The sequence below is a fragment of the Nipponia nippon genome, unplaced genomic scaffold (genome assembly GCF_047370975.1).
Source record: "Nipponia nippon isolate SJK-2023a ecotype South Korea unplaced genomic scaffold, ASM4737097v1 scaffold_4, whole genome shotgun sequence".
NCBI lineage: Eukaryota > Metazoa > Chordata > Aves > Pelecaniformes > Threskiornithidae > Nipponia > Nipponia nippon.
The window spans coordinates 11,762,501-11,790,004 of NW_028262358.1; the positions used below are offsets into that span (position 1 = coordinate 11,762,501).

General features: G+C 39.0%; 1 protein-coding gene across 15 annotated transcripts in view; it reads right to left on the reverse strand.

Moving 5' to 3' along the window:
- Positions 1-27,504, reverse strand: part of EHBP1 (EH domain binding protein 1) — a 227,228-nt gene that overhangs the window by 37,635 nt on the left and 162,089 nt on the right. For 6 of the 15 annotated variants that reach the window (XM_087775730.1, XM_087775725.1, XM_087775735.1 and 3 more), the window contains 5 exons: positions 16,021-16,168; positions 8,878-8,994; positions 5,521-5,648; positions 2,732-2,873; positions 2,475-2,581 (listed from right to left, as the gene is read on the reverse strand). In XM_087775730.1, the coding sequence (XP_087631856.1) occupies positions 2,475-2,581; positions 2,732-2,873; positions 5,521-5,648; positions 8,878-8,994; positions 16,021-16,168 (642 nt within the window). The remainder of the gene's footprint in view (positions 1-2,474; positions 2,582-2,731; positions 2,874-5,520; positions 5,649-8,877; positions 8,995-16,020; positions 16,169-27,504) is intronic. The other 9 variants (XM_087775728.1, XM_087775731.1, XM_087775737.1 and 6 more) reach the window with 6 other exon arrangements.

Genomic DNA, 27,504 nt, shown 5'->3' on the forward strand with positions numbered 1-27,504 from the left:
CCTGGCTGGCTTTCTGAAATTCCTCTAATTTATTTCTAAGTACATAAAAGCTGCTGTAACAAAGCATAATGAAAGGAAACGTAATCCAAATAAAGCACTATTTAACGTCCCATTTCCACTCCATTCAGGTCTTACTCAATTTTAAAACGCTAACTTTAGGGGCTAGAAGAACTAGCACAAAAGTCTCTAACGACAATTAAAAAGTGGGTGTTTGAGATTAAAACCAAACCTGACACAAGCTCCGTGGCTTATTTAGCTCCTCTGGGTCAACTGTAATGCCGAGGCTCACCAGCCTGGGCTATCATGCCTCTCTGGGTTTCTTTGACTACAGGCAATTGCCCTGCTACATAGTGATCTGTAAAAATACCGCTAATTACTCTAACTGTGATTCTTATCCTGAGAAGTGGTGACAAGCGGCACTGGGCAGACGCTCAGGTGCACAGGGACTAACGTGAGCTGTCCTGCCTGTGCGCAGGCTCACTCTCAGCCAGGAGGCTGCCCTGGGATGCCGAGTTGATAAATCGTATTGAACCTTACCAAGAAAGTTGTGGAAACACTAATGAGTCACATTTGCGTCTTGTACCCTGTAACTTCTCAGCACTGCCCCACAGATGACCACACAAATATTTCCAAAGTGGTTTGGCTGTCTCTCTAGGAGCCCAAGAACAGTCATTTAGTACTTCCAAGTTATTCTCAAGTGGCTTAACAACTGTCACACAGTGTTTTGGCTGTACCCAGTTATTATGAGATGTATACAATGCTGAAATGTCATTCCTGCAGCATGTTTTTGCATAAGTTAGGAAAAAAAATATTACTCCTTCTGAGTAACCCCATCCACTTCTTCCTCCTACTCCTGCCCTAGAGCTTTGGAGAACGGTTTAAAGTTGGGGAAAAAAAAACTGGCAAAATGATTCCATGTTTCACCTGCACTCTGTAAAGGATGCAACTAAAATCACTGTCCTTTGGGAACAGAAAAATATACACGGTTTTATGGAGGCTATTTTTTTTTTATTTCCCTACTGGAGGCTAACTTGTTGCTGCATAAGGGTCTCAGATACTTTCACCGAACGTTTTCAACTGTTTTTCTGTAAATGTGTCTGAAATCATCAATTCAGCTTCATATTCAGGCAACAGGTATAATAATCACATCAGCATATTATTTCAAATAAAGACATGTTCAAAGTGAAGACTAATGGCACGGCTGAGCTCCCAGGACCAGTAACGAGCACAGAACTTTGAAATTTGGGGTATCTGAATTTAAGCACATTATGCCCCCATTAATTTGGTCCTTCTCTTCCTACACAACAGCCAACAGTATCAGCTCTAATGGAAACCCCTTCTCTACCTGTCATATAGCCAGAAAAACAACAACAACAAAACTCCCTGAGCGCAGTTCCTGAAGGGGGGGGGGGGGGAAAAAAATCAGGCTGGGGAGTCGAGGTGATGTGCAATATATTGCCTTTCATCAACTATAATTAATTGAAAATAGTATGAAAACTTCCCTAATGTCAGCATGCATAATTGTTAACAATTGTTATTAGAAGATGAAAAGAAATGCTGTGTCAGACTGAAATATCCCAAGAGTTCATGTGTATCATCTGCATATATAATGTGAGCTTACTCTGCCAGACCTTTTCAGCTCTGTAAAAGTACAACTGGGCTAAAAATAACTACGGCTCCTAAAAAGTTCGATGTTTCGGTGTAGATATGACACCGGTACAAAATCTCTACCCAGCTCTAGATTCCTTCAGCAAAAGTGACAAAAGTGTTTAGATAAATTGTGGAGAGCAACAAATGACCACCATCAAAGGCTGTGTTGTGTTTCCAGACGAAAAAAAATCAGGTTAAAACTTGTTCTTCCTGCTTCTGTCCCACAGCTGTCCATCAAAACTAGCTTTCTCCCTGCGGTCTATCAAATATTTCCCTCACAAATCAATTTTACACATGATCAGCCCATACCCCTACTGAGCTGAACCTCCCCGTTAATTAAGTGAAGAAATTACCATATATATTATATTAATGCAAACATCATTCAGCTAGTAATTCACGGCTGATCTGGATAATGGAAAGGTTGAACACCCATTAACCCAAGCCAACAAAATGGGTTGGCTGAGAAATTCTAGCAGGTCTCATGTGACTCTTCCCTCTAACTGCAGCTCTGCGGTATCTGCTATTGTAATAATTAAAATCCTCCCGGTAGATCAATACTGGAATCTCTTTATGGGAAGTGCCCTGATGGAAATGTCTCAAGGAAGCTGGGCCTGTGGAACTCTGAAAAATTCATTTTTTTTATCTGACAATTATCACCACACTGCAGACTAATTCAACAGTGCACCCCTCTCACTCTGCTTTGAATGCACTGGAGATTGACATCTAAAAAAACCTAACATCTCATTTTAACAAATAAAGGCACTATTTCCACATACAGTTTGGAATTATCAGCAATCATGAAACCAGACAAAAAATTAATATACATTAAGCACTTCATCTTCTGATGGCTTCCTCTGAGTCTCAGTTATCGCAGCCTTCTCCTCATTTCCTCTCTTTGTATCTTCCTGTATTGATCTCTGCCTTTTCATCTCTTGAAAAAAGGGGAAAGACATGTAAAATTATTATAAAGCTTGATATTTATGTATTGAAATGTGGACTTACATTATCAGGTTTTCATATATTTATTGTTAAATATTATTAAATCATAAGATGGGAAAACAGGTTTTATATTTTCTCCTACCTGGTCTGCTCTCCACGTATTGACTGAAAGACTGGAGCTGAGTTTTTCTGACGGTAGAATCCTTGCTGAACACAACGGGATTTCTAAACCGTTCTGCTGCTTTTTGTAATCGCTCAGCACGATGTTCCTCTGCTCCATTCTGCTAGGAAAAAACCCAGACACACAACAGTTTCTTTTGTTTACAAACGGGAAGACATGAATTCGAAAGGTATGTTTCGGCGAGGGGACAGGACGCAGCTTTTGCAAAGAGGATTTCACAACTCGGGCTGTGGTTTATATAGGGTGAAAGTATCAGCTGCAGAAAAAAAGAAGAGTGATTAACTTTTCTTTTTTTTTTCTTGTTTAATGTGTGGTGGCAACGACTGGCTTTTTGCTATGTGGGCACCCTCCTGCAGGACTCTCTACTTACTTAACAGCCAGACCTATTAATTGTGACAAGTATTTGCCACCGATTCTGATTTTAAATGAAAAATTGCTCCTTTGCAACTTTGATTTGCCAAGCGCTGCGCAGGCTGCTGCCAAGTAGCAGCGTCTCTACCCCGAACACGATCTGTATCGTTTTAAAAGCGTGTTGCCTTTAGCCTGTCTCCCTGCCCGGTAAAGAAATCTGTCGTTTTCTGTAGTCCCACAGACTTGTATGACAAGAAGAACTAGTTTCTAATTTTATGCCCATTGAGATAAACCACTAATGCTGGATGAAGGCTAAAAGGTAGGATTATAATACTACCCCACTGAACTGCATTTCATCAGCTATAACTTTCCAAAGCCAGATTTGTAAGTAAGCCCTTTACAGCTAAGGAAACTACAATTATCTTTTCCAGGGCTTCCTATGTTAATACTGGTAACAAATTCAAATGGTTCTATCAACACAAAATATCCCAGAAGACTGAACCACCGCAGTGTGTGGAAACTGCAGATACCGAGGTGCTGTGTACCAAACAAATATTTCATTTTATACCTAATCTTTTATTATTTTTATTAAGTGTTTTGAAAGTAAATAGGGAAAGGCTAAGATGCATGACTAATAGCTAAGCCTGCTGAATGCTGAAACTGGTTATCAAAAGCTACCAAGACTTTGCCCTTCCTCTGCATTGAGACAATCGGTAATGAGGGAGTTCTCCAATGGCCTATTCTCTAGCCTCAAGGAGGCCAGGGATACACAATCCCCAAGGGAAGGTAACAGTTTATCCTTTTCCACAAACACAGAATGCCTCATTTGGAAATGTGTAAACTGCATTTTATTAAAAAACAAATCCACCTCAATGCCGAGAGCTCCATGAGAACAGATGGACACCATATATTCCTTATAATGCCGCTTTCCAACTCTTCCTTAGAAAGATGTGCACAGAGATAAACTGTTAAGTTGCACCTTTTGTGGGAGTACCTTAAAAAAAGCAACTCCTTCACAGAAGCTTTTCATAAAGAGAAATACCATTTTCGTCAGGTTAGGTGATACCAAATTACCCTAAGAGGCGGCCCGTGTGTCATTTGTCGAATTAAGCTTAAAAAAGTATCGCTCATATGCTCTGGATGACTTTTCAGCTCCACTAATTGGGTGGTTATGATTCTGGTTAAATAAAAGGTGGTTTCCTGTTATTAGCACAATAACCATCTGACAGCCTAAACCAGAGTCTTTACCAAAATAAACAAACATGACTAATTTTTTAGGCCTGGCAACATGCTAAAATATCAGTGTGATTAGCCAGTAAATCCCATTTTAAGAAACCTTTTTATGACTGGGGACTTCTGCCACTTTACAAATGTATTCCTCTAAGCCCGCTAATTCAGTTAGCCTTTTCAATCCATTGTATTATTCTTGGGCCAGCTTCATTTTGCATTAAATCCACTGCAGAAAGCTAAATTGAACGCAAAAATCAGACTTGATCCAGGCTTCCTTTTGTTCAAAGATAGAGACCGAAAGTCCTCTGCTGCTGCCACACACTTTCATCACCAATTTATAGGAACCGACAGTGTAAGGGAAAAGCAATGAAAGTCATTGTTTTGGGACTTCAAAGCATCTCTGTATCTGGGGAAGGAAATCCTTTCAGTCAGCAGTGCTCTCCCCCCAGACTGCAGGTGGGTGAAAAGTTATACCCAACTGGAAGTGCCCCAGAGCCATAAGGATATTAATGACATACAGGGACTATTTTCAAAAAAATATAATAGTAAGAACACAAGGGGTCTAATTAAGAAAATGAAATGGAAAATTGATTGCTGCACGCTTCATGCTGAAATGGTGAACATTAAGAATAGGCAAAATGACTGCATACGCCGCATACTCGCGTCTATTTTTCTCAGAAGCACTCGTTGTCAAGCACCCAAGTATGTATGCCTTTAAAGTGTACCACAGCTTAATTTTAATACAGAAAAAACGGAGAGTCAGGCCTGGGAGGGAAGCAAATCACAGAGTCCAATCCTGCTCCAGTAAAGTCAGGGAGAGTCTTCCTGCTGACTGTACCAGCAGCAGGATGAAGCCCGTGCTGTATTTCTGATTTAAGTGACAACCCGAGCAATATGAACTGAGAAATGCTTCTTATATCTCTTACTGTTATGCCAATGACAAGTATCAAGATAAAAAAAAAAAAAAAAAAAAAAAAAAAGGAAAACGTGTTGATTAACCAACAGGAAAAAACCCAGAGCATTGCAAACTATGCAACTGCACTGCCATGAAGATTTTCTGCATTTCTTACTGTGCAAGATTTGATAAGAAATCATTTTCCTCCTCACGAAGTACAAACCCAAAATCAGAACACACAGGTACTGAGACAAAAGCATTAATCAAAACTTACCTTAATGTCTTGCTCTGAGCTATCAGTTACAGCTTTCTGAGCAGCACTGGAGAGTGAATTTGCCACCTGTGGCTGAGCTTCTAGGAGCTTCTTTAGCTTCAAATCCACCAACTTACTGTTTTGTTCTGCTAAATATGCAAATACCACATACAACAGAGTGAGATGCATTTAAATACAGAGTCGCTACAACAATGTAGCAATTTAAAAGGTAGATTTCATTCACTTTACTATCATTTCAAACTAAAAAAGTAAAAACTAGAAGGAAAAATTTTTTTTTGCAAATTGGATTGGCGTAGATTTGTGTAACATATATAGAAAACGCCTAAGTTCTCTCCAAAAAATACATGTAATACTCAGTTGAACAAGTAAATGTGCTTGAAGACAGTAGATGAAAAAACACAGAAAGCAGACAATGTTTACTTTAAGTTACTCCCAACCTGTACATACCTAGACTTTGGTATAAAAACACACTTAAAGAGCCATTTATTTTAAGATGACATATAACAATTTATCACATATTCCATGTACTGATAACCCTTCAAGTTTATGAATTACTCATTCATCCTAAGGCTCCGTGGCACAGCTTCTCAATGTTAAAATTTCATTATCAAAAGAGACAGCTTTCTAGTAACATTTTACTATGATTTATAGAATATGTTGAAGGCATGAGAGCTGTAAAATGCTTTGTAACTGTACTGAAGGGACAGATTCAAAGTCTGCTAAAGCCCCAAAATTTTTTTCATCAGTTTTAGCAACTTGGATCAGAGCCCAAAGAAATAAGAGAATTTTACCTCCCAATAACGTTCATTCTGTACATGACCATTGACTATATGAATTTGTAACACACCTACACACACAGTTACCTACACATACACACATAATAAGGAGAAAGGTGTTAATAACAAACCGCAGCACAGATTTATGGAGCTAACCCTGGGTAGGAAGGCAGAATAACGCTGGCGCAGAAGCCCCCAGACATACTCTACATGCAGCACCACGGAAGAAATCGCCCCTGAAACGCAGCAAATGCAGCATCACCTGCGTATATTATGCATGTACATCTGGGCCTTGGGTCAAACACAGAGAAAGTAGCAGTTGCTATGTTTTTCTATAGGCACAGCCCGAGTTTTTCACTGCAGGCTGGTAACTTCTAGCTGGTGTGGGAAGTGGAGCCATGACTGTTTTACTGCACAGCTCCTTCCAAGGTTTGGAGTGCTCCAATTCACGTTAGCCAAAATATTTTTGGCATGCTGGCAATGAAATGATGCCTGACTGTAGCAGCAATGGGCTGGGTTGGGTTATGACGAAGGATAGTTTCCCTTTCCTCTGGCACACCCAGTCAGGGTGCCCTTAATTGAGGCTCACATGTAAGTACATGCACATTCTCGTGGGTTTATACATAAACATCATGTAATAACTATGATATAAGAGGTTCACATTTTATCAGATACATTCACAGCAGCGTATGGTAATAGTACTGACAAATACAGACAGATGCAATATTTAAAACCAACAACTGGCAGTAAAAGTAAAAAAAAAAAAGTTTTCTCTTCTTGAGAGAGATGGGAGGGACTAAGATTCAGCGGGAAACAAATTAATTAAGATGGTCGCAATGATCCCAAATGTGAAATGTCCCTTGCAGTTGTGCATGTAGGTGCTCCCAGGAGATTCAGCCTTCATCAGAACTTGGTATGAATTGGCAGAATCCCACCGAAATCTGTGTACACTGATTTCTGTCACAGCATTAGACTGCTTTCTGTATTATTGCCCATCCCCTTCCTTACTCGTTCATCCCTTTGACTACTGTGCAGACTAACTGCAAAGTGATGTCTCAGTTTTTTTCCAGAATGTCTTCCCATGAATGAAGCATTTGGCAGTGGGTTTGTAGGTGATAGATGAAGCGTTGGGTAGTGGGTTTGTATCCCTGAGAAGGTCTCTCTCAAGAAAAAAGGGTCACAGAAATAAACGTGGGTAAATCACTGGGGCTATGTGACAGGAATATTCATTTACCGATTTTCTATTTCTCCTAAAATGAACCAGTATTTATTGGAAAATTATTTGACAGGATTCTGCTCTAAATCAGCTTAGCTCAAATGCTGGAAACACTAAATATATTTTCTTATGTGTTTGGAAATCCTCAAATAAAAAAAAATAAAGGATATGACTCAAATCTTTCACATCTAAAAAAGACTAGAAAGAAAAGGCTATATACACATCGCTGTCAGTTTAATGTACAAAGAGCAAACACTAAATGAAGTCTTTTGATTCAATATATTATGGGCTACAAACTTGGGTCCAGTTGGCATGGGCAGAACCAAGTCAGAGGATGCTGTAAGAAGTTCTCTCTAGCACTGCCTTTATCCCGATGCTGTCCTGGGCTTGCTGCACTTCTCCAGGCTCAAGCTAACTTGTAGGGAGCAGAAACGCCCTGGCAGAGAAGCACACCATACTACAAAGAGGCTCTCAGCAATGCCGAGGGCCGCTGGTAACAGGCAGACTTGTACAGAGAACAAACTCCTTCAGTAACTCTCTGTGAACAGAGGAGCCCCTTACTGATGGGCAATTACCTTCACATCTTTGATGATCTAGCACCTTTTTAAATATGCATCTCCCTTGTAAGATCCTGACATATTTATCATCTATGGAGGAACCTGAACTCCAGTTTTGCTTGATTACAATTTTTGAAATGGGAAATACCACTACTATGATTTATTATTACTTGAGCAGCATGTGCTAAGATTACACAAGCACTTCTACAAGAATATGAATGCTTTTAATGTGTTATTAAAAATCTATTACTTGAACTTTGTAAAGTAAATAGGACTAATTCTGTTCAAATTTATACCTTCACGTCCCCACTGGAGCAACAAGGTATAAATACAAGAACTGGTCCTCAGGAAGGAACCAGAAGGATACCAAGCCTACATGGAAAGAGAGACATGCTTGCTCCTCTTCACTGATGACACGGTCCAGGATGTCAGTGAAGAGAGCAGCAGCTGTACTCACCAACGCGATTGCTCACTCCTCTGGACTGCCCACCTTGCTTTGCTGGGACAATCCAGGGAGGATGATTTCAGGTGTCTCTGCTGTACAAATCTGACCTGGGGTGCCCTTCCCCGTGAAACAGCAAGAGGCATTTAAATCTGCCATTGTTGGAAATAATGATTTTGTTGCTGATTTTAAATTTCAACTAAACATGAATGCAAAACATCGAAAAAGAATAAGCATTAGGGTTTAAAAGACCTGAAAAGGCACAAAGGAATAAAGCTATGACAGAGAGAAGCAGCACATCAGTACTTATATGATGACGGAGTGTTAGTCATGCAAAATACACAAAATAGCCATTATTTAAATTACCCGTTGAATCAAGGTCATTTTCTAGGTTAGTAAGCTCATCTCCACCTCCAGTAACAGAGCATTCAGGAACCTCCTCGTTAGTATCTATCTCAATATTATCATCATCCTCATCCTCATCTGTAGGAACATACAGCATGAAGGTTAGTATTTTCTTATGTACATGCACCACATCACTAAAAAAAATGAATGCTTTAGAGAACAAGCTGAGTTATGATAAAAATGCAAATCATTAAATAAGTCTGGAAGGAGATTTCACTCTGTCCACTCATGGATTTATCTTTAAACTGATGCAATTCAGTATACACACAGGGGGCTCTGCTGGAAACACCTGCTACAATAAAAGTAGGGTCTGGCCTCAGCAGTGGCTGTTTTCTGCGCTGAATCTCTGGTTAACTCTGAAAAGCACATGTGCTTTTCCTTATAACTGGATTCAGAATAATTTCCCCTAGGCTCCCAGTTCTCTATAATGCAGAATGGGTGCTGAAGCCGGCATACAGCAGGTTTGGATGGGTCTGGCCCACAGAAGGACCTGGGAGCCGCAGTCTCTTGAGAAAGGCAGCAGCTCCGGGTACCAAGTTCCCAGCTCAGTGAGACTTGCTACTCCTTACTTTGCACAATATATCGTAGACCAGTGATCACTGTACCTTGCTTAGGTGTTAGCTTTTCCTACCACTTCTGATACGAGGAGGAGAACTACCACCCGGAACATCACGCTTAGCAAGCGCTGACCTCAGGTGTAACAATAGCACACTCACAGATTGCTGCCTTACTGCACTACTTTGAATCAGCATTGTTTGTAAGCTACGTACATTTTAAATAAAATAATTGTAATTATACTTTATATTTTTTATGAGATCTTTCTACCGAGTTTCTCAGAGCAGCTTATGAATATCACTTGTAAATGAGCCCCATAATGTTTTATGAAGTAGGCAATTATTATAATTACAATTATGATGATGATGTAGGTAAATTATGGCACAGAAAGAGTAAGTAACCTGAGGAAGATCAAATAGCAAGTGCTGAATCGTGAAGCAGATCCCAGAAAAAAATCCTGACTCACATTTTCAATACAAATATATAATGAAATTGAAGTCTATAAAAGCTAGATTAGTACTTTCGAAGCATGTAGTTGCATTGTATTTACTCACTTTCAAGTCTCATATCAAATGCTATCTACACTTGTTCAGACTTATATGAACATTTTTTTCCTATGTATGTATGCATGCATGTAAAAATGACAAAAAAGAGAAGGCTGGAGTGTGTCTGGAGAAAGAAGACACATATAGTAACTAAAGGAACTTTAGAACACTTCACAATAGGAAAAAATACTAATTATAATTACTGGACATTGGTACATTCAAACGTCATATAAACAAAAAGGATCCTAAACATAGCACCAAGATGCCATAATCCTGAATACCAGAAGTTTAGACCAGGATTGGTGCTGATCACTCATCATCTGTCTTTGAAATACACTAAACCTCATCCCCAGACCTGAAGTTTGCACTTCAGGCCCACATTGCTGACACGAAGGTCATACAGTTATTTCTTTTCCTTACCCCTCTATCTCCACAGTCCCTATAATTCCCATTTTAGGAGCCTGTTGACTTTTTTATATGTCTGCTACTCTTTTCTAACCAGCTGTTCTCTCAGTTCCTCTGTAATTAATCAATGTCTTTTGCAGACCTCTGCCAATTCAGGGTAAGGCTCTTGCTGCGACAGACAGGAGCAAAGAAGTTTCCATTTCAGTGTCTTATTCAACATCTGTTGCATGTATCATGGAGCAACAGTAGGACCCCTCTGTTTCAGCTGACCACCATGATTTCCCTGGGCTCCTCTCCACTAATTCTCAATGGTCCCTGGAAGAGCCAGCTTTCTTCCAAACTGCCCCAGCTTGAGGCAGATGGATGGAGAAGAACATCTCTCCCCAGCCAAACCAGGATCTGCGACCAGACCTGGGACCTGACAGATGGTGCTTCAGGTGTACAGCTGGGTGGGCAAAAACACTGAGGACTCTCTGCGACATCCTTTCTGTTCCCACTTCAATTCACACAGATCGTTCTGTGATCTGGACTCTAGTTGTTTCAGGTAGTGCAGAGGTAGGTGAACAAAGTAGAAGGGCACAGTATGAACATCATGAAGTGGAGAAAGGGATGGGGTAAAAAGCACACTGAAGAGAAAACAGAGAATGGTAAAGCAGCAACAGCAACAATTCTGAAGTTTTGAATTTTCTTCAAAGCTTCTCTACTTTTTCTAATGAGGAGCTAGACTTCTCACATGATTTTCAGTCCTTCATGATTGTGTCAGAGAAATTCAGTGGCACTCAGGCCATGGTACTCTCAAATGTATCCTGGAGCTCACAGTGGCACACTGAAAGCATGACCGGGCTAAAAGCAGCAAAGGGTCATGGACATTTGGAAGAGGTGGAAGAGAAAGAAAGAGGGACACTGCCGCAGCAGAAGGAAGCCAAATCCACCTCGAGCCTAGAGGCAGGCAATGACTTTCCAAAGCAGCCAAAGAAAGTCAGCTCACAAGGTCAGCTCACAACTACCAGTCATCCAGCAGGATGCTGGATGTGTCAAAACAATCTCAACAAGATGACAGGGTTTAAGACTGCTGCCTACTAAGGGAATGCTTATATTAGATTATTTGATTTTCTTTAATTTAATATAGTGAGATGAGATCAGAGGCACTGACTTCGACACCACCATTTTAGGTAACAAAAGAGATGGGAATGTTGAAGACACCAGTTCCTAGTGTCAGATAATGACCTGACCTAGTATTTAAATTAAATTTGGCAGGCTTTGACTGGATATTATTATCAGGACATTTACACTTTATTAAAAAAAAAATTCAATTAAACACATTCATTTGAAGTAATTTCAGAAATTTTCAAATATCTTTCAAAATCTACAGATTCCTTGTTTTAAACTACTCTAGCTTTTTTTTTTTTCCCCAGTCCAATGTTCTTCCAGTGTATTAAAAAGGGAAATGTGTTTAGGGAGCATGTTACAACAAGATCTTGCAATTATAAATGATAAAAGGAACAACATGACGAAGAGATAACAGATATCTTTTATGAAAAGAGCAAATTACTAGTGTGAAAAACTTAAAGCACTTGGTCTAGAACCAGGGCACGTATTTAGAAGACTACTAAAGAACTGCTTCCTTGAAAAGTATGTAAATCTGGATCCTAGAAGGACAGCAAAGCTTTACTATGTCGTGAAGAAACAAACAAAATTAAAGATAAAGGATTAAGTCAACAACTAAACAGCACTGACCACTACCTACACAGCCTGGACTGCAGTCTGGACTGAAGAAAGTGAAATAAGAATAGTTTGGAACCAAATGGAAATGCCAGAATATTGGTGGAAAAAAGATCCAGAGGCATTCAATAGCTCATATGTCTTACTATTCAGATTAAGCTCAAGCTTAATTTGTGGTTAAATTGATATTCTCTTGACTTGGTTTAAGCTTGTCCACATGTGAAGGAGTTGCAGCAGACTGCATGAATTCTAGACAAAATTAAAAAGGAACAATTTTCATAGAGAGGTAAAAGCATTGATGGGGGTTGGATCACATTAGTGGGAGAAGCATATGTAAGCTGTCACTGGAGTTGCATGAACAGTACTTGCTCTTTAGGGAAGATGCCTCCAGGATTGTCTCTGGGAAATCCTTCAAGTTTGTGGATATTCAGATATTTAGTTTATTTACTTTCAGGTAGACAGTTCACTTTAAGGCTACAGGATGTGACAGGAGCATCTCAACAGTAATAGAGGAAGCAAAGGTGGGGAATGGAAGAAATGCAGAGTTGAAATACTGGTTCAGTGTACAAGAAATCAGATGTCAGGACAAGAAAGTACAGCAGTAACTGCCAGCAGATACAAATACTGCCTGTTAAAAATATTAAATTCAGGACTTAACACTGTTTTATGAGTTGGAGACTAAGCATGATGAGTAAGCCTGAGCTACCATGTACATTCCCTCCAAATTATTGCCTCAGCAGTAAAATCTGTAACGTACCCTGAAAATTGTAAGCATACAAGTGCAATGCAATGCTGGTTGGCTCTCTTTGGTAAGTTTTTTAACTGCAGTACACCTTTCCAGCTTTTGTTATTAATTCCAAAATTTTTGAAAACTTTTTTTGTCTTATAATACATTTGGATGCTGCTTCTCCTGTGTTTTCCCTCCCTGCTCTTCTAACATCTCTTTTCTGTGCCATTCTTGTGTTTATTCTCTTTTCCCCTCCCAGTTTTGCCAATTTTTGGCACTTTTTTTCACCAGAGCCTCTTCACACTATGCTTGTCTTACCCCCTGTCTTCTCCATTGTTCCCTCCCTCCCCTGCCTACTCACCACCTCCAGATCCAAGCCACATCCACACAAAGACACCATCTCAAAAAAAGGATGGAGATGTGCCAGAGAGTAAAGAAAACACACCACCCAAATCCCAAAAGAGTAGACGGGTGTCCCACTGCATGGGGACAATACCTAGATAAGATGTCAATTCCTTTGTGTCGTCGCTGCTGGGAAAAGGGAGGATATTTGGATTCCTATCTTGATACTGTCCCTGGACCCATATCTCAAGGCATCCACTTACCAGCCTGCAGCTAGTAGGACATCGAATAAATTTGAAGCTGCCATCCCAAACCCTCTGGCAGTTGGCAGGAAGAAGTATTTTGTGTCTCACACGTCAAATAACCTATGAAAAAGACTGGATTTTGTACCAAAGGATGCTGCTTATCCAGAAAAGTTTCAACTTGCCATAGGCATTTGAGTTTTTCAGACCATGATTAAATAAAGCCTTTTAACAGAATGTAGCACCAGTGCCAAAGCATGAAACTCTGGATGAGCATATAGAAACACTGGAAGAGATCACATTTTCACCTACAATAGTGAGCAAGAAGTTAGTCTTTAAAAACTCCAAAATCCTAAAGCTGAAATGTCACTTTTTTCTGGAATAACTGAATTGAGAGAGAGAAAAATGATTTGGTACATTCCCTTTTTGTAAACTAAAATGTAGCAATCAATGCAGAAGAAGAGATTAATGAAGCATAATGGACAAGAGAGTTTGGAAGACATAAGATATTACTATAAACTTGTCTTGCATATTGTATACAGGACTATACACAGAAAAAAACCTACTACATGCGAATGCAGTCAGGGGCAATACTCAGAATCCAATTGTAATAAGGAGTTTGTCTATGAAATCCTAATTTTTGGTGGAAATCAAAAAATGAAAAAGACAAAACCCAGAAATAATTGTAATTTATTTGGTTTATAAAGTGTTGGTGCCATTTCACAGAACTACCCCATTTTAGAAAAATGAATTTCTTGAGTGGAGATCTAGTGTGGCACCTGACATTACCACCAGTGTGGTAGAAGTATGTGGAAGATGTGCCATTAGGAAAGCTTTTTGAGAATGAATAAGTAAAAGAAAGTGCTATAAAATGCACATTGACATGAAAAGAACAAAGATCAAATAGCTTGGCTGAACTACTGTATGAACAAAGAAAAATCCAGGTAGGAAATATAAACCAAGGAGATAACTCAGAGCACATGCAAAAGTAGAAAACAGTGAAATTGTTATACTGGATAAAACCCAACAGGTATAGTGGTGATAACTTTATAAACAAGCTGCCATCAGTACTGATACTGTCTCCTCCTCTAATAGCACTGAAACTCTCTGAGTGCATATGTAATCTATATATATACTTTTTTTTTTTTAAATATATATGCACAGTGCAAAGCTACCTCTGAGACTGTTTATAAACTGAACAAACGGCAGGAAGAACAATGGCAAAATTCAGAGGAAAATATGAACAGGGAAGGCTACATCCCAGAAAGCATCATACTGGGATATTTAGCAACACTATAAGTGAGTCGCTGTGACAAAACAGGCTAACTACTATCCATCTGAGCACTCAGGAGATACCCAGAAAGTATCTTACTATACCTTACTTGGAGGGGAGAGACGGCAGGAGTAGCTATGTACAGGCACGATAAACAGTGAGGAGGAAGTAATTAAATAACGTAGGACGGGGAGTCATAAATTGTGAAGAGGGATGAAGAACACCATAGTCTACTTAATATACAAGTACTGCGCCATTTTGCTCAGCCTGTCTTACTCCCTCCCAATCAAGGATGTAATTTCCCTATTTATCACAAAAGAGAGTTATGTTGGCAAACTTGGTTTACTGGGCAAAGAGAGGAAAACTGAAGACCAGACCCAAAGGGAGATGTACAACTAACTGCTTTTCTCTTTGGTGTTAAATGGAACAGAAGTGTAGGGTTTATGGTGCAATAAGACTATATTTAAATATATATGTGCATATAAAACACACGTAGTAGAGAAGAAAAAAAAATATCGTTGTTGAATCTATGTGCATTGTGAACGTAAAGCTGGATTTTCCTGACACTTTGGCTTACAATTACGTGTTAGTATGAGAAACACAGCTTCCCCTTACAATATGTAGAAGACATTAAAAGAGCAAGAAGCCTGTACTGAAACATGTGCTCAGCACCCATTTGAGTTTGAGTGACACTACATTACTCCAGCTCGTAGCACTGGCAGGTATATGAATTTTAATGACATTTCAAAGTCAGTTTAATAACATTATAGCAATATTACAACTCAAAACCTGTAAAGGCAAGTGGTATGTCAAAAGACTGCCATTTAAAATCACAAGGTTGTTGCCCCCACCTCCTATGGTCCACCTTTAAAATTCTATTCCCAAGCAGTCTTTTGAACACATTTAATACAAAATAAAGTTTCTTAAGTATTTCTAACATTGTTTTCCCCCAAAATTATGTCCATGTTCCTATATGAAAATATATATTGAAGAGATTTTAACCAACAATCATAAAATTCTAAAAAACTGTGGGTAACGACAGATCTGTAAATAATGGGCCAATATGAGCTACTTGTTCACATAACATCTTTTTCTTTCAATCACATATATGCTTTTGCTTTAATTGCTGGAAATTAAGTGACACAACACTGATTTAGGAAACATATCTACGGCCAGGTCTTTTGATATGTGCACCTGATGAACAATGTTTTGAAGTGTGAATAAAAGTGATACCCAAAAAGTCTTTGGTTTCTAGGTTGCCATAGGAATAAGATACAAGGTTCCTCAGCTCACCTCCAGATGCCTTTGACCTTTCTTTCAACTTTTCTGCAGCCATTTCACTGTAGCTAGGAAGTTCTGACATCTTCACTCCAGATCGAGCTTCTGCTATTAGCTGACGAGCTCTCTCTCTCAGCTGCCGACGCCGCTCTTCATCTTGCTGCTAAGATATATTGAACAGTTGCCAACTCAGTAATTGACAGAAATGCAATTTCGTTCTCAATCTGATCATCATGATAGTAACTGGTTTACAGCATGGTGCTTGGCCCACATTATAAATAGGATGCTCGATATCAGTTGGGTGTCACACCACAATATTTAAAGACATCTATGAATCAAATTTTTTTAAAGCATTCCCCAAATTATTAATGTGTTAGAAACCTAATTATTTGCAATTTAAAGCGTTTATAAATTATGTTCTATAAAAATACGCTGATGAAAATTCTCAGACACTTTTGTCTCAAAGTAATAACTACAAAAAGTTTTACCGTGGCTATAAAAATGGTTTTACTAAATTGAATTACTTGTTTGAGTAATATTCTCTCACAGAACTGAAATGAGAAGCCAGATGTTACTCTCGGTTACTCCAATCACCAAGCTGACTTCAAAGCGTAAACTGACATTGAATCTGAGGCATGGAAAGGAATCTAATCCTTCAACTTCAATGGATACATCATTTTTAAAAAAAAATAAACTAATGAAAATTAATGAAAGAACAATAGATGCCCAAGCAGAAAAAACTTTGCATCGCTTTAAAACACCCTACTAGTGGGGCTTTAGTCAGTAATTAAAGAGATCATAATGGAACCATCCCAGGTAGTGCTGTCCCACTAAAGCTATTAACTATCTTAGAAGCACAATAATATTTCAGTTACATAAATGAGCAGAGTTCTACAGCATGAAATTTTGGAAAAGACTAACCCACCATACTAAAAAAATATTAATAAAATGATGCATTTAAACATATCTATAAGAACCCATTAAACCATAAGAGAAACAATTCCAGTTTTCACCTTAAAAATATGAGTTTTTCAGAGTTAGGACTGTTTTCTCCCTCCCCTCAATATCAGAAACTCTCATAAGCACATCAAAGTCAGCGTTTGGCTTTAAGTCAAATCTACCGATAAATTTGTATTATTGACATAATGACCAGGATAAAACCCAGGTATAGGCAGTTGACTTGAACTAAGTGGAATACAACAAACTGCCTAATATTGGAGAGCTGTCCTGGCAGCCTTCCCACCAACCCAGAAACTGAGCATCCCACACCTGCAGATGCTGGTAAGAGCTGCTGCTAAGTGCTATTTAGTTTAAGCAATCATTAATAAAACAAGTGCAAAATACTAATTAGGTACATTTTACCCATTTCCATGTAAATTGTTTGTTTGTAGCTATTTACTCAGCATTGTTCTCGGCACAATAGAAAAAATGCAAATGACTGAATCAGAATGCAGCCCTAATGGGACTTTCTGTTTATAACCATTAGCCCAGAGGTGTGCTGTAATTCAATCCTCAAGCAGCAAGATTTAGCCTCATTAACAGCTTGCATGGGCAGGTTACAACTCATAAAACCCTACAGTAAACAAAGTATATGGACACAGCACAATATCTTGTCTCTGAGTGACAGAACCCTGATTCCCTATCAGATTGCCTTGATTTACTTTTCTCCTAATGTCCTTTCCCTGGAAAGACAATTCTGCCTGGGCCCTGCAAGGCAGCGGGATGGCACATTGGCTTTGTTTGCTTTCTCACCCTTTAACTTCCCAGAAGGCACAGAGCAACAGTTCTATCAAAAACTTATTTGGTAAAGTACACATCTGAAAGACAACTGGAAAGCTTTCCCCCTGCTCTCATGCACTATAATAGATCAATTAGATTAAATTTCTAGCCAGCCAGCTGATACAGCAACCGATTTTATTTCGGCCCGCGATATTCGGTAACATAAATTACATAGAATTTTACATGAAATGAAAGTGCGCAAATCTCTACTATTTGTAATTTCTGGGATACAGGAATTTGTGGGTTTGATTTAAAGGACTTTTAAGAAGGAATGTGCAAGATTTATATGAAGATTCCCATGTGGTTTAACATCAAACAATTTAATCTACTGTAGCCCACGTAGTGTAAAATAAGGCCAGTTACATGTTTGTGACAAATGTGCCCTAAAGTGAGCAGGCTGATTCCCCCCTCTCCTTTTCTCCCCTCCTCCTGAAAGAGAACTTGTATCCTGAATTATTAGCATAGTCATTAACATCCCAGGGATCTCCAAGCAAACACAGATTATTGTGGCTTGTGTTTGTGCTGATTAAGCCAATCATCACCAGCAGATAAGAGAAAAAACAGCCTAATTCTTGCTTAAATTCAATTCAGGTATTTGAATCCTCGGTAACTGAGCTTGGCACAGGAAACACTGGTGGAAGGAGCAACGAAAGCAAGAACAGAAAAAGTAGGTAGGTTAAGTTTTAAGGTACAGAACAATTATTAAACAGCAAATCATTCCCCTAGATTTCGGAAAGGAAAGCGCTCAGGAGAGGTACAGAAAGGAAAGCGCTCAGGAGAGGTACAGAGGCATGAACATAGATATTAAAAAAAAAAAAAAAAAAAAAAAAAAAAAGGAGACACGAGGAGAAGCTCTGCACCAAGAAAGGACCACGCAAACACACCTACAGCCATTTTTTTCCCCCGTAGAGTTGAAGAGAAAACCCAGTAAAATCTTTCACCCTCTGACATGAACCTGACATGCCAAAGAGACATTAGAGTTTGCTCTGTTATTTTCCCCCCATTACTTTGTAATGGTCTAAAGATCTGCCGTGCGGATGCATGGCGAGGAAAACTTCACCATTTAAGGACAAACTCTTCAAGAATAAGTAATGTAATTCCTTGTTTCCCTCCTATAAAAATGTATTGGTATGCAATTTTTATATTTCACAGTTCACCGACATCTCGGCAAGCTTTCTTCCACTGCTTCAATGGTGCTACTTTTAATTTTATCCTCCTTAGTCCTAGTAATTAAAGTGATCAGCAGTGGCATCCCAACGGCTTTGACACAGCTACAACCCCCTAGCAGACTCCAGCTTTTAAGGGGAAGGGGAAGAAAAAAAGGACGGGAGTTTCATTTCACTGGAACAAGAAAATCAAGCTTCTCCAATCCTCAACTTTATCCAATTGTTCTTTCAGCAGCCTTTGGATCTTAAGAAACAAATAAAAATGGCTGCCATTAGGGGGTCCTTTTTGTACTCGCCGCAGATGGCAGTGACTGACGTTACTTTGGCCAAAAATGATGCTGTGGATTTGGGAAGGTGAATTCGAATGTGAAGCAGTGGCGGGGCAGTTTCCGAGATCATTACCTGGCCAGCAATGCTGGTCTGCGGTGGCAGAAGCTGAGAGCTGACTAACTCAGTAAAATATTGAGAATGGTGGAGTCTTGAAGGGGGGGAAAAAAACTCCAACCACCCCCATAAACCCTGTCTCCTTAAATCACTAAAAATTCTGCAATCTTATCTCAATTTAAAAAAAACAAAAACAAAAAACAAAACAAAACAGAAACCTCTGCCAGGGATTTTCAGTCGTCCTTTGGCAGAATTTTGGGAGGATCCAAACCCAGTTTACACCAGAAGTCTGAGAACATATTGTCCTCTCCCTACACAAAAATATAATCCCATGAGCTGCAATTATTTGATGTTTAAAAAGAAAATTCTTTACTGTGTCCACAGACTGGGGGGGGGGGGGACAGGGGGCAAGGTAGTAAATTAGTGATACTCCACAGCAACAAAATTAAAGCAGAATTGTACCTATGAGGGGGAGCGATTCGGGTAGCTGTAGGTTTCAAAATTGTCCGTGGTCTGCCCCAAGTGCACAGTACATCTAAGAAAAAGAACTTGACTGCCACCTCTTTCATCATTAGACAGGAAGAACGGCTCTGTTATTAGCCATTCAGAAAGCAAAAGACTTCTGTGCTTGTCCAGAGGCAAGGATTACCAAAATGTACCTATTCAGTTAGTAGAGAAGACAGAATAAAAAAATAATAATAAAAAAAAATTACACGAGCTTTAAAGGTTTGGGCAGGCTGGGTTTTACTGTGACCTTGATCGGCTCTTGTTTGAGTAAATAGGATTTGGGATGAAACATTAAAACTGTTTAGCAGATCTTTTCAAACCATTTCAAACTTTTCTTATGTTGGTTTATAATATAACCAGACATGCTTGTAAATGGCCACACCTGCTCATTTCTCTGGGGATAGCCTGATCTCTGCCTTTTCTAACAAAGAAAGGACGGGAGAAAAAAAATCAGCCTTTCTTGTTGCAAAACAGAGTGGAAAGTCAAAATCTTTCTCAAGTTTGTCCCATCTGGTCAGATTAAATCTTTGATCACCCTGGGGACCACATTTATGTTTGGTCTCTACTACTGTTTCAGAACAGCTCAAAATACACAGGTAGTGAGCGAAATATGAATTGCTAAGCAGGGAACACTCGACATAAACAAAAGTGCATTGGCTTTGGATTTCTGTGGCTAGTCAGATCGTAGGAAGTGGTCAGCAAAGAAAGACATAAACATCTTAGATATTTTTCTGCCTTCTGCCTGGTGTCTACATCAGTTACCTTACTACCAATAAACTGTACGTAGCTTGAAAATATTTTTTCATGCATGTGTACCACAAAAGGTATTAAATCACTTGTCATAAAGAAGCAGCTATTGGCTTACGATCTATGGCACTGAAGGACTAATGAGACAAGACAGAATGAAAACAGAAGTAGCCCAAAGTAAAAAACTGGAAGAATCACAAACAATGTCTTAACAAAGCTGTCCCTTTTAAGAAAAAAAAGCCCCCAAAATTCACACTAAAATGGGGGGGGGGGGGGGGTGGCTATAAAATGGAAAACATCTCCTTAAACCTAGGAGGTATTTTTAAAGAAATGTTAGCCAGCAATTTTTTATTTTTATTTCTTTTTTTAACATAATCTATGCTGTTCTCAAAAACCTACAATTCCCTTGGTACAGTATTTCTGGTGTGAAGAATGGTGGCTGTAGAAAAACAAACCATTGATAATTTAATTCCTTGTGTCATTGTGAAATTTAGAAACTCTTAGTTTACTGAATGAAAAAAATACATATATTTGGAAAAAAAAAAAGAATGGCTGACTAAGTAAGTATCACCTTGTGCTACATCCAAGGCCTCTTGCTGGTTGTCTGGCTGCTCTTTTGTAGGCAAAAAGGAGCTGAACGCTCTCTGGCTCCTTAGATCTGGCCCAACAAATGCACTGCCAGTCATGCACATGGATCCAGCTTAAAACCCAGTGTGAGCCTAAAAGAAGCTAGTCAAACTGGCACCTACTCATGCAGAAGGAGATAGATTTGTCATGACAGGCTGATTATTCAATGTAAAGAAACAGTTTAGCTTTTCTAATCTGGTACAAATACATCTTTCTCAGAGAAAAAAGTAAAAGGTCTAACAGTTCAAGTATTTAAAGTAAAGAAACCAACAAAAAAATTGTAACGTCAAAGTGAACCATAGGTATTTGTGCTACAGCACTCTGCAAAACAGCCCTGCAGTTCTATTCAGATAAATAAGATTTAACCCATTTAACCCTTTAGGAGCTGCACATCTACACACCGATCAAGACAAGCATTTCTATTTCACACTGCACTGGGCTCTACGGCAAGTTTTAAGGACAGGCTGAAATACCTAATTCCAAATACACTTTCTCCTCCTCTTCTTGCTCGCCTGCACTGATACTAAGAGCGAGGTGCTCTCCCGGTGAACAATGCGAGGGCAGCCTTGCCTACCGACAGGGCTCCCAGGAAAGATCTTCGAGAAACTCGGTCTAAACCAAAAGCAGCGACAAAGCCCTCCGCTAACTTCTTCCCTGGAATTTTCTCTGCTTAGGCAAGTTTGTGCTCTCCCTCATCTGGGAAGTATAATTAAGGACAACAATCACCTAAGGCGTCGGGATCCAGAAGCTTGTTACGCCTGTCATCATGATTGTCAATGCTATTGGCATTACCCACAAACAAGGTCTCAAGTGTGCAGGCTGAGAAATAATCTGAAATAATGCCATCATCCAGACAGGGCACAACGTCCCATCTGAGATCAATAAGTCTAAAGATGGTATTTTCTGTGGCTTTCCACAGCAGAGTTACAGACAGAAGTTAAAGAAGCTGCTTACTCATTGTAGGAGTCAACATTTGCTGAGCTCCACTTAAGGGATTTTCTCTTGTGTAAACTTGACTTCATAATTTAAAAAAAAAAAAAAAAAAAAAAAAAAGTGGCGTTATGAAACAAAGACTTTTGGCAAGTGTATGGGATGCGTAAGCTGGAGAGCAGCATCTTTCAGACTGCCATCCTGGGAAGCTTCCTTCTCGGGCAGGCAACCCCGCGCCGAGGGAGGAGGACGTGCCCTCCTGAGGAATGCTCCCGGTTCACTCCCAGCCGAACAAAGCGGAACAGGCTGCAGGGCGCCTCCGAAAGTTGTTTCCCCCCCCTCCTTCTCTTAATTTTCAGGGGAGGGTGGTGGGATCCCAGTCTGCTTGCGTGTGATGAGAATGGATAGAACAAGTGCAAACCCTATGCCTCCCTGGATCCTATTTTGCTGGGTTTTTTTGAAAGTGTCCTGCAAACTGCTGGCAGCTTGTTTTTAATGGAAAATACCAATCGCCTAGGATCTATACCTAGCCTTTTGCCAATAATGAGAAAACTTCACCTTCTGTCCCCAGCAATTCTTAGGAAATCTTTTGCTGTTATTCCTACAAATCCAATTACAGATTGTTGAGTAGCTAGTGGAGTAAGCTTATTGAGGAGTGTCACATCACTAAGTCGTGCGTATGTGTTTCAGTTTGTAATGTGGTCTGAGCCGCTGTAGAGGTGTCAACTTAAAATGCAAGTAAGTAGCAGAACAGGGCTAATCCCAGCCACTACTCCCCTGCAGCCAAATTGTAGCGCAATGAATGACAGTGGAAATGCAAAGATGCCACTGTGCTTATCACACACAGCCAGATGGTGGACCTGGATCAATGCACACATGCCACGATCAATGCATTTGATAAAGAATTAAGAAGAAAACTGTACATGTTATCAAAGAACTTGTACATGGCATAATTATGATTCTGCATGTGCTTACTGATGATATTGGAGACTCAGAGGCAGGTGATAATGAAACTGATAGGAAGAAATAGCTTAAAGGCTACAGCATATGGCCTCAGCACTAAGAAATCTTGTCAAATAGTTCAGAAAGCTTTTTTAACTGTTATTACAGGCTGCTCATAGTGCAAGCTGGTGGCAACGTTTTAATTTTTTTTTTTTAAACCTGAAATGTCAAAAAGTTACAAAAGCTGTACTTTTCAGAATGGTTCAGAAAATAATTAAGATGCCATTGTGTTTTAAACACGGCAAAAAAAACTACAGGTAGACAGAGCGTTCACAATTTTTTGGGGGGGGGGAGGGGTTGGGCATTTTTTAATATATATAATTCCGCGTTCCCTGAATAAATGTATTTAGGCTTTAAGGGGGCTTGTGGCGGTTTAAGGAACGTATCTGGGTAGCAATTTGCATTCGCCATGCCAATTTCTACAGATAGAGTTTCGATATTATTTCTCATCAAATGTAGAGTATTTCCCTGTTACCGTTTGTGCTCTGTCAGCTGCATTACAGTCACCTGGGATGTGAAAGAAGGTAATTAAAAATTTGTGGAAAATAAAGTCTAAAGTAATAAAAAAAAAGCATATACATTTATAATGTATAAAAGGTACCTAAAATACAAATTCTCATGCTCCAGTTGATAGATGAGCTGTCTAATCAACGCCTGGACGTAACTTAAGTGCTCTCATTAGTGTGAAGACCTTCAGGCTAAATAAGACTAAATCCCTTAAAAATTGCTTCTGCAATAGAAAAATCCCCCTTACCATTTTCCTCTGCCTAAATCATATCAATTAAAAAGAGAGAGAGGGAGGGAAGGAGAGAGAGAGGCATTTTCACATGACTTTGTTTTAACTGACACTCAAAAAACTATCTTCTGAATCCAATTTAAAATGTTTCAGCAAAAAAGTTCATTAGCAACCAAAGAAACAAAAAAAATCACGCTGAGTTTAGTTTCTCTTTCACTTTAAACCAGGATCTTTAATCAGCGCTAAGGCGTATAATGCCCATTGAATCCTTTACCTTAACTTTTTTTTTCAACCCCAAATATTTAATCAACATTGCAGTTTTACATTAAATTATAAAATTTATCAAAATGAGCCTCCAGAAGAATGAAGCGCGTATTTTATTTGCAGCGAGCCGAAGAGGGCCACCCCCCCCCCCCCAACCTCCGAATTTCAATTTGTCCTGACAAACCATTGGGTATTAAATTCTAAAGGCACGCAGAGTGCATAAAGAACTGATGGCTTGATTAGCTCTTGTGGTGCAATTGAAGGAGCTGTCTCTCTCCCCGCTTCTCCATTTTGAGAAACACTTTGATCTCCATTCAAGTCAATTCATGAACATCAACTGACAAGACTGCATGAAACACCCCAATGGTTAGGCCCAAACTCGTAGCAAACTATTTGGTTTCATTAAGGCTTCAGGAGAAGTGACCAGTGACAGTCCTTTCATTCAGAAGCCAACAGGCAAGTGACTATTTAAACTTTAACATGCACAATGTACTGCTGAAGGCCGCTACACCTATAGTCAGTCACTCAAGTATGAATGCCTTTACCTACTATTTTCTGACATGTGAACTACTAAGTGCAGCTGCAGTCTCATTAATGCATTCGCCCAGATTTGTTTGCAGGACTAAAGAGATGATTCGCAGTATTTCTGGTGGGAGAAACGACTGTATCTTCAAAGGAAGGTGGAACAGCAGGTGCTATATAAAAGCCAGCGATTAAAAAAAGATTGTGTTTTTAAATGCAGTAATTTACTAAACATTTGCACAAACATAGCAGAAATATTATCCGTTCCAGCTGAAAATATAAAAGAAGTTGAATTACAACACCCGCAAAACGCGGAGTGGTCGGTCCAGTTTCGAGCTTTGCTACAGTAAACTATTTACACATCACTTTCCCCCTTTTTTAGTTGCCCTCTCCAAAGAGTCCCACTTCAAAGAGTTCATTTTTGCACCAGTTCCTGTCAATGCAGGTCAGAAACACTAAAGTGGAAAGTGGTTGCAGTGCCGTGGCACAAAGAGTCTCTGCGGCTGAAATCAAACAAAGCCCAATTAAACTAATCATAACGTCCCAGTGAACACAAGGAAGCTCACCTGGTATTTCTGGACTTCTTGTGTGAATTCCCAACTCTACTCGGTACTTGGTACTATAATTACCCTGACCAAAATACTGTGAAATTACTGCTCTGATCTACTAATGGCTGCAAAAAATCAAGCCGTTGTGGTTTCATGCCAAGGGGCCGTAGCAAGGTGGCGCAATGCTTTCTGACAGAGACGACAACTTCTAAAAACTCAAAAGGGAAAATTAACGGGATGTGGTTTATGTTGCCAAGGACTGTTCATTAATTACCAATTTAATCACTGCTGGAGGCATGACATTACAAAAATCTGGCTGAAAGTTCTAATAGATTATGAAGACCACCTAAGAAGAGTGACCAAGAAATGTACAAAACAATTAATACTGTTTCACTGCTATCAAAGACACTCAGATTATTTTACATCAAGTGAAGCAAAAGAATTAGTAGCTTCACAGTGCCACCACTAGGAACTGTAAATACAATGGCACACAATTAGTAATGCACATGTGACTTTTCGTTCAAGGCATATATCCTTGGGAAAGCCAGAACATGATAAGGAGAACAAAAGAAACATTTTTAAATGAAATGAATAAAGATTTTAACTCTACCCTTGTGCATGCTGAGCAATAACGGAATAGGCAATGCAACATACAGCTCTAAGTAATGGCGATATCATCCTGGGATTCACAACAGCGTGTACTGAACATCCACACAGAAAACGTCCACAGTTATTAGCAGTGATAGAAAAAGAGCATTCCAGATGCTAAGAAACCCGGGTCTCGCTTTGTACACAAAGGGAGAGCTCTGAAATGCTGAGACCTTTTTTTTTTTTTGCTAATATTTATAAATGGATACAAGATGCTTATGTTTTTGAACTAATGTTGTTCAGACGATCTTAAAATTCAGTTAATAAATTGACAGCCTATTTTCTGTGAGCATGCAAGTTAATGTTACGGCTGCAGACTATGCAACACCTTGAATTTACATCCACATAATAAATAACCAAGTATTTGTATATTTAGGCCAGATGCTTAAGTGGTGTAAATAGATACAGCTTATGAAAATAACATCAATAAAATTCAGCTGAGAATCTCAAGCATTTATATCTAAAACTCAAACTGCGTAACATTTGTCTTGCATTATCAAAGGTTACACTTTATTCATTAAATCCCTCCTGGTATAAAACTGACCGTGCATACTAATTCTTCTTAGAAATTAGTTTACTTGCACTAATTGATTTATTTTCCCAGCTATGTCAGGGAGTTGTTTATAGCAGTATTTTTGTGCAGTGAGATGTCACTACTTCATAGTAAGAAAGTGCTTAAACAGATCAAATATGAAGTCAAAAGATGTAGAACCTTCTTGGAAAGTTACGGATTATTTTTATTTTTCATGTATTGACTAATGTTAAATAAAACAACTTGTTTGTTCTTGCCATCAAGGAAATGAGATCAGGTTATCTCAACCTTAGCACGTCATTATAAAGAACTAAATATCAGTTCAGTTGTGGTTTTGAAGTGTTCAGTCAGCAGGTCTAACCTTCATTTAAAGAAAAGTATATTGTTAAAACAGCTATAAAACTTGGAATGCTCATGAAATGTAAATACTATACAGCATAGTCTTATCAGCTTAAACCATATTTAACCACTTTATAGTGGCATACTGACAAGACATATAAATGAACAACAGGGAATAAGTTACCAAAGCTCAGGGATTACCAAAACAATGTTCAATCTTTTTACCAGTTAGATGGTAACTGCTTCTTTGTAATCTTGGGAAGATCTAGTGATCATATCTAAATCTGGTCACAATTATCAGCATGACAGACTAGTCTTTTTTCAATCAATATTTTCCAATTAATATTAAAAGACCAAGGTTGCCATCTGCAAAATCCTACACCTCAATAAATTCACGTTAGATGTTTAATTAATTAAAGACCAGCTTTTCTCTCTTTGTTTTTTAAGAAAAACAAGATGGGAATAACTTGGGAGTGTTTCCTTAAATGAATTAACAATACCACCTCAATCACAGACATTTATTTTCTAACTTAGGAGACTACAAAAAAAAATCCACTGATGAGCTAGATGCCTTTCCTAATGCAACAGAAGTAGGGATTCTGGTTTCATGTAGAAATAAAAATTACAGAATAAATCTATCTGGTACTCATTTTCAAGAATGTTAAAATAGGAGGAAAGAATACTTGCAATACTAACTTGAGTTTAAGGCATCTTTCAATCAAATTGAAATATCCTATTTTTGTTTTCTACTGTGAATTTGCATTCTGT